This window comes from Chrysochloris asiatica, unplaced genomic scaffold (genome assembly GCF_000296735.1).
Source record: "Chrysochloris asiatica unplaced genomic scaffold, ChrAsi1.0 scaffold00096, whole genome shotgun sequence".
NCBI classification, from domain to species: Eukaryota; Metazoa; Chordata; class Mammalia; order Afrosoricida; family Chrysochloridae; genus Chrysochloris; species Chrysochloris asiatica.
This window is the reverse complement of record NW_006408614.1, coordinates 7,000,323-7,008,561: the sequence shown is the minus strand read 5'-3', so window position 1 is coordinate 7,008,561 and position 8,239 is coordinate 7,000,323. Positions and strand designations below refer to the sequence as shown.

The 8,239-nt window shown below is 46.6% G+C and overlaps 1 protein-coding gene across 1 annotated transcript in view; it reads right to left on the bottom strand.

The window, feature by feature from the left end:
* Positions 1-202: 202 nt before the first annotated feature.
* The window catches only part of SH3BP4 (SH3-domain binding protein 4), a 32,254-nt gene continuing 24,217 nt past the window's right edge, over positions 203-8,239 (bottom strand). Inside the window, exons 3-4 of the mRNA XM_006866770.1 lie at positions 2,445-2,633; positions 203-427 (exon numbers count right to left, since the gene is read on the bottom strand). Of these exons, the coding sequence (XP_006866832.1) occupies positions 203-427; positions 2,445-2,633 (414 nt within the window). The remainder of the gene's footprint in view (positions 428-2,444; positions 2,634-8,239) is intronic.

The following is an 8,239-nucleotide window of genomic DNA, read 5'->3' as shown; positions in this document are numbered from 1 at the left end:
CAACAACCTGCAGTAGAAAATCCCCTCATCCTTCCCGGATGGAGGAAAAGGGTGGAGATGGTGTGTGCTTGGTCCTGGGTGTGGGTCCAGCCTGCAGGGACCCTCATGTCTGTCTGTCTGTCTGCGAGGATGGCTCTGCCTCCCCCACCCAGCTCCATGGTGACCACGTGGATGGCCAGCTCAGGTGTGGGAGGCGACCCACTCAAATCACAAAGTCATCGAAGTCCATGGGACTGAAGGCGGCGGCTCGTAGGATGTCCAGAGAGTTGACCAGGATCAGCGTTCCTGTGAGGTGTTTCCAGCGCTTGGTGATGGGGTTTTTCATCTTGTCCAGGCCAGTGTGCAGCTCCTGGATGACATCACGGTAGCTGTCCCCGATCTGCTGGCTCCAGGTCAACAAGAAGTCGTACGCTGGCTTCCACATGGCCTAGACATCACGCAAAACACAAGGAGGGAGAGGAGGCATCAGGGGGCAGTGAGAAGTTGGTCCTTGCACCTGCTACACGTGCACTCTTTTAAGTTTGAAATAGATGCAGATGAAATGGGGGGGGGGGACGGACTCTCTTTCTAAAGGGAGAGAACCGATTCAGAGAGAAGGAAGGGGTTTGGTGTGAGGATGCGTATTTATCAAATGCTGCCTGAATGAGGAGAAATCTTTCCTTACAATCCCTGTAGCATTTTCTATCTGGCCAATTAGGTAAGCAATTCTATGAGGCAATAATGTATTCTCTCCAACAACCAAAAATAGGTGTGTGGTTACGTAGGTATGTATATTTCTGATATGAGTATGGGTATATATGGGGGGGGGGCTTCACAAAGCTCATGAAAAACTCCATTAAGTTTTAATTGCATTGCCCACAAATTTTTTGAAGTCTCCCATCATGTGTGTGTATACATATGTATGTACATATAGATGCAGCTATGTGGATGTATCTATACATGTATGTGTGTAACCATGTATATTCACATATATACATGATAAACCACATGGGACAGAATTATAGGTACTTCTTAGATATCCCAACACCTGGTAGATTGGCTTCTTGGGTTTGAAGGAGTGGGATATTGGTGAGGAATGTCTGCAATATAAAAAGCGTGTGTACAGCCAGGTAAGATGCAATGATTGATCTAGCTCATCTTGTTCAGAGAGAAAGAGAAAGAAAGAAATAAACCAAAGACTCAGATAGAAATGAGTCTGAAGTCCACACAAGCCACAGCCTCATCTCTTGTGAGACCAGAAGGACTAGATGGTGCTTGGCTCTCACTAGAACATTTCTAATCAGATGGAGCCTGTAGGATGAGAGGAAAACATACAACGGAACTCAGCATTTTCCACAAGTCCAGACTTACTGCATCAGTTAAGACTAGAGGGCTCTCCCTTAAGATATTCCTTAGATTTAAAAACAAAACGACTCGCAGACGTCACTTTCCAGCTAAATAACAGATTGGCACATAAAATGAAAAATATCACCCGTGAGTACTGTGGTCTTTCAAAACCCACATGAGACCTAATGGTCCACATTTATCCTAAAGCAAAAATGAGACGGTAAGGGTGAAGGTGGGGGAAGGAGACTAGATGAATGGAAATGGAACAACCAGATAAGAAAAGAAGAAAATATTGATACATGGTCAAAAATGTAACCAATGTTACTGACCAATGCGTGTGGTACTTGTTAAACAGGAACTTAATTTTCTGTTTAAAATTTCACTGAAACCACAGCCAACAACAACAACAACAACAACAACAACAAATTTTAAATAAAAAGGGGGCATCCTTTCATATACTTGTGGGACTTTTGCTTTTCGAGTTCTTAGGAACACGAGTGTCTTTCAGGAAGCTAATGAAGTCATGTCCACACATCCAAATACAAAGAATCTCTCAGCAAAACCCTAACCGTAGCAGCTTCTGCAAACAAGATATAACATCCCGAGGATTTGCCCAACAAAGTTCCTGGGCAGAGGCCCAGAGGAAGGATGACAATGGGCTCTATTTATGTGCTTACCAAGGTGACTGGAGGTGATTTAAGATCAGAGGGGTAGGTGGCTCTTTGTATATCTTCCCCTGTCATGGCTGACAGACCTGCCGTCTTCAAAGCCAGTGCCCAGAATGAAGACACTGCTCACAGTGAGCCCCATGTGCCAGGCACCAGCTGCCAAGCTTCCACTCATGCCACCCTCAGAAGGTGTTTTTATTATTGTGGTGCACCATTTGGGGGCCCTGGTGGTGCAGTGGCTAAGTGGAACCCACCAGCTGCCCTCCCTGCTCCCATAGAGAAGCCTCGGAAACCCTATAGGTGGCTCCACTCTGTTGTGCAGGGTCGTTCTGGATCGGTTGTGGGTTGGGGTTGTAGGCTATCCGGGAGCACAGAGGAACGGGGAGTTAGCTAACACAGGAGCTCAGCCCCCACCACACTGGGGCACAGGGCTGTCTCCTCGCTGCTCACCTCGCTGTCCACCAGCCCGTTCCTGTCACGATGTGGGGACTCATACGCATCCATCTGTTGCTTAGAGACCTTGGCGAGCTTCTCCGCCAGCTCCCGCCAGCGCTGTGCCACCTCCACGGCTGTGGTCAGGAGCACAAAGTCCTGGATGAGAGTGACCACCAGCCCCTGGCAGTCCATCTTCAGTAAGGCCTGCAGTGGGAGAAGCAGATTATGAGGCAGGAGAGCTTTAAGACCAGCACATTTACTCAGGACCGAGCATCTTAATGCACACACCCGTGTTATTGGAAGGTGGGCTGGGGTGAGCAATATAAAAGAATTGTTTTTGTGACCTGCTCACAGTAGGAGAAACACTGGACTGTGAACCACCAGGTCGGTGGTTCCTGCCCACCAGCCACTCCATAAGAGAATGATATCGTATACTGTTTCTGCAAAGATTTACAGCTTTAGAAACCCTACATAGGGAACCACCTCAGTAGCACTTAATGACAACAAAGGCGTTAGACTGGGTGGTGGCTCCCAAACCTCTAGCCGCACACCTTAGCATCTCAGAGTTCTGCAATCGAAGACACGCATCATGGACTGATATCGGGATGAGTCCCGGGTTCCAGAGGGTGGCGTGTGGCTACCAATGTAGTTAGCCAGAAGGAGTTTGAGGTCCTTTTTCGAGTTTTATAAACTGTTAATGAACATGCCACCCTGCCTGTCAGTGCGTTGTGCTGTCATGGCTGCTGTGATGCTGGAAGCTATGCCAGCGGCACTTCAAATGCCCGCAGAGTCGCTCATGGTGCACTGATTTCAGCAGAACTTCCAGAGAGATGAGGAAGAAAGTCCTGGTGATTGATGTACTCTGATGAAAACCCTGTCAATCACAACAGAATACTGTGCGACATGGTGCTGGAAGCCACTCTCCATAGATGGGACAGCCCTCAAGATACAGAGTGGTTGTAGTAATGGACTCATGCCTCTCACTGAATGGATGTGAGGGTGGCTGAGGACCAGAACACAAGTGGATGTAGCCACCACCAAACCATACACTGGACAGGTACAGGGGGTCACTTTTGCTCAAGCCCCTACAAGGTTGCTTCTGGGCTCATCCCAATTTTCAGGTGAGGGGGAACACAGGTAAGTGAGGGGTCCCAACCTGATGAGCATCAGAGTCATGGTTGGCCTGCAGGTAGCCTGGTCTGTTTCACAGAGGAGGAACAGAAGATGCCCACAGATGCCAGGTAGCTTGTGGGGGCCCCCAGCTCAAGATGAGGGTCTCCTTACACATGGCCTCCCACCCTGTGAGCACATCAGGACTCAAGAATTGATCAAACACACCACAGATCTGGCCTGTGTTTCATATCTCCTGTTTTCATCCCAGAAATTGGCGTGTCTCCATCTGAATTTCTACCACAGGTTTGGTTCCAGATTACCACAGGAAAGCACAGAGCACTAGAATCGGTTTCATTTCCAAACATATACACAAAAATTATTTTCACAGTAGTCTCTTAGTGTGAACCAGCAAGATGGAAAAAGTCTGAAATATTGTGAGAATGATCACAGATGGGCACAGAGACACAAAGTAAGCACTGTTGTTGTTAAGTGCCATCGAGTCAGTTCTGACCCATAGTGACCCTGTATAGGGTTTCTGAGGAGCAGCTGGTGAACTTGAACCGCCGACCTTGCAGTTCAAACGGCTTTGCAGTCTGGTGCATTAACTCACAGAGAGCCACACCAGGACTCCGAAGATAAGCATAGGCTGCTGGAAAAATGTCATCGACAGACAGACGTACTCGATGATGGATGACCACAAACTTCCAGTCTATAAACGATGCACAATAAAGTAGGGACAATGAAATCAGGTCTGCCTGTACACAGATGAAATAGTTTTTGAAAATTAAATGTCTTGCATCAAAAGATTTTACCAGAAGAGTAAAAAGAGAACTCTCAGACTGGTGGGGTGGGGAGGGAACAAAAACACAATGACATATCAGAAAAGGGACTACTGTTTAAAATTTATAGTGTGCTTTAACACTCAAAAAGAAGATAAATAATCCAATTAAAAACGGGCAGAGAACAGGAACAGACACCTCATTAAAGAAGGCATTCGGGTAGCTAGCAAACAGAGGAAGAGATGTTCACAATCACTAGCCATTAGAGGGATGCAATTCAAGACAACGAGATATCATCTACCCCACAATTAACAGCAAAGGTCAGAAACCCAGAAAATAACAAATGCTGGAGAGGGTGTGGAGAGACTGGGACCCTCCTACACTGTTGGTGCGACTGGAAAATGGTACAACCACTGTGGAAAACGGTCTGGTGCTTTCTCAGAGGGTTGGAACTAGAAATGTCGTAAGATCCAGCAATCTGTCTACTTGGTATAGATCCTCAAGAAACAAGAGCTGTGATATGAATAGATACATGCATACCCATGTTCACTGCAGCTTTATTCACAAGAGCAAAAAGACGGCGAGGGCCTGGATCTTTTGCATAGTATTACACACAGTGGAATACTATGCAACCCTGAAGAATACCAATCTCATGACGTAGATGAACCTGGAGGATGCTGAGTGAAATTAGCCGATCCCAAAGATACAGATATTACCTCCTGTATCGACTATATTTTACAGTAGACCACTATTGTAAAAGGAGTCCTGGTGGGGCGCTGTGGGTTAATGCGTCAGACTGCAAAGCCATTTGAACTGCAAGGTCGGTGATTCAAGCTCACGAGCTGCTCCTCGGAAACCCTATACAGGGTCGCTATGGGTCGGAACTGACTTGACGGCACTCAACAACAACAACAACATGATGGTTACAGGGGGTGGGGTGGGAGGGAAAGGAAAATTGTTCACTGGGTAGAATGTGGATACATGCTAACTTGGCTGACAGGGAAGACAGTTGGGAAGAAAGGGAAGAGAAAAAGAAGAAGGAAGGGGAAAATTAAACATCTAAACGCCAAACAATACTCAAATTCTTACACTGCCCAGACTTACTGGGTGGGTCAAGACTGAGGACTCCCTGAGATGATTGTTCTGAAATATTCTTTACACTCTGAACTGAAACTCCCCCTGAAAGCCGGCCACCTTTCAGCTAAACAACAGACTGTCTGAGAATATAAACATCATCTGTGAGTACTGTAAAACCATGGTTCTTAAAGAAACCGCCCTTGTGAGACCAGACTATCAACACCGACTGGAAAGCAAAGATGAGAGGATAGGCAGAGGGTCAGGGATAAAGAACAAATGAGAAGGCATTGTGAAAATGTCACCAATGTCACTGAGCAAACTGAAAATGCCACCGAGTCGGTTCTGACTCACAATGACTCTGTATACGGATTCCAAGTAGTGGCTTATGGGTTTGAACCGCTGACTCTGCAGTTCAAGCTGACTTTAGGTCCAGTGTTTTATCCTACAGAGCCACACCAGGACACAGTAAACTGCTCCCTCTAAGGTTTCCAAGACTGTAAAGCTTTACAGAAGGAGATGGTCTCATGTGTCTAATGCGGAGCAGCTGGTAGGTTTGAACCACTGACCTTTGAATTAGCAGGGCAACACTTAACCCACTGTGCCACCACGGCTCCTAATTGCATGCCAACCAAAATCACAAGTACACCCACTGCCACTGAGTCAATTCTGACTAAGGGAGACCCTGTATCAGGTTCCTATCCCCGCTCATAGTGACCCAATGTGCAAGGTTTTCAAGGAGCAGCTGATGAGTTTGAACTGCTGACTTTGCAGCCCAGTGTTTACACTACAGTGCCACCCCAGGACTCCGTCTGTGGTGACTCTGTAAGAGCGAACTGCTTCCTAGGGTTTCAGAGGCTGTAAATCTTCACAGGAGCAGAGAGCCTCATCTCTCTTCCTCAAGAGCGGTGGTGGGTTTGAACCATCGGCCTTTTGATTATCAGTCCAATGCTTATCCCACAGTGCCACCTGGGCTCCTTAACAAGTTGTATAGAAATTGTGAAATGGGAACCTAATTAACTGTGCAAACTTTAATCAAAAACCTAACAAAATATAGTCCTGGTTCAGCGCTATAGGATAAGCACTCAACCTCAAGATCGGTTTAAACAAATAAATCAGGAGTTCAAACTCACCAGCCACTCCTTGGAAACCCTATAAAGATTGCAATGGGTCAGAACCGACTCAATGGCACTTAATAACAAACAACAAGGTACCCCTTGCCATCAAACTGATTCTAATTCACAGATACCTTGCATAGGGTTTCTGAGGAGTGGATGCTGGATTTGAACCACAGACCTTGCAGTCAGCAGTCCAATGTGTATGTATCCTATATGATATATGTGTGTGTATATATGTTGTGATTATATATATAAAACTCATCAATATATGTACTCAACATATATAATATATAACATATCATTAATATATGTTATAACACATATACAGAAATGGGCTCAAGCGTGGCAACAATTGTGAGGTTGGCCCAGGACTGGGCAGTGGTGCATAAGGGTCACTATGAATCAGTACCGACTCGATGGCACCAGACAACGACAACAGAGGTGGAACCCTGGTGGCACTGGTGTATAGGCACTGGGTTGCTAAACACAAGGTTGGTGTTTCAAATCCAGCCGCTGCTCCTAGGAAACCCTATACAGGGTGGCAGGTCTGTATCAGAGAGAAGCTGGGAAAGACTGCTAGTCTCCCACACCCTATACAGGGCGACTAGGGGTCAGATTGCCCTCGATGGCTGTGGCTGGAGAGGTGGGCTTCCGAGGGATAAAGAGAGCATGTGCATGTGCTTATGTGCCTGTGGGGGGTGTGAAGGGTGGGGACTGTGTTGAAAGGTCTTGTCCAGCTAGCCTGCTATGCTGGGCAGGAGCGGTTGGTGGGTTTGAACTGCTGTACTGGGAAGGGACGGCATCCAGCACTGCAAGGAAAATAAATACGCATGCCGCTATGTCGAGTGGCCCAGCTGCAGGTGGCTCAGGTGCCTCGGTAACAGAATAGGGCACCACAGTGGCAGTGTGATTGAATCTGCTCCCTCTGAGGGGTGCTGACCGCAGAAAAGACACAAAGGTCACCAAAAGGCAAACCACTCTCTTGCCCCATTGGCCTTCCCTGGAGGGGAGACCACCCAGGGCCCACCCCAAGAGCAGGGCACATCGCCTTCCACAGCATGTGGATGAGTGAAGAGGCATGCGCCCCTGACACCAGGAACAAAGGCCTGTTTCACTTACAAACCTCAGCTCCACTGAGGCCTCTATTGTTGAGCTCAGAACTGGTTTCAATTTCCTACAAAACTGCCGAAATTATCATACTGCGGTTTATACATACGTCAATAGAAAAAATTGGGGTACCTATCAAATAAAACCAACACCTATCTGTCAGTTTGTCATGCTGTGTTGCTGGAAGCTATACCACCAGTATTTTTAAATACCGGCAGAGTCACCTATGGTGGGCAGGTTTCACATGAGCTTCCAGGAAGAAGGAAATGCAGATGACTTTGAAAGTTTAACCACTGAAAACCTTATGACTAGCAGTAGGTACATTGCTGGACGATGAGCAACTCAGGTTGGAAGAGACTCAAAATACGACTGTGGATGGACTTTCTCCTTCAAAGTAGAGTTGACGATGATAACGTGAAAGGAGTAAGCATTTGGGGCCTTTACTTGCTGATGGGGCAAAACTCAAAATGAGTACAAACAGCTGCAAACATCCATTAATAATCAAAGCATGGAATGTATGAAGTGTGAATCTAGGAAAATTGGAAGCTGTCAAAAATGAAATAAAACACATAAACATTGATATCTTAGATATTAGTGAGCTGAAATGGACTGGTATTGG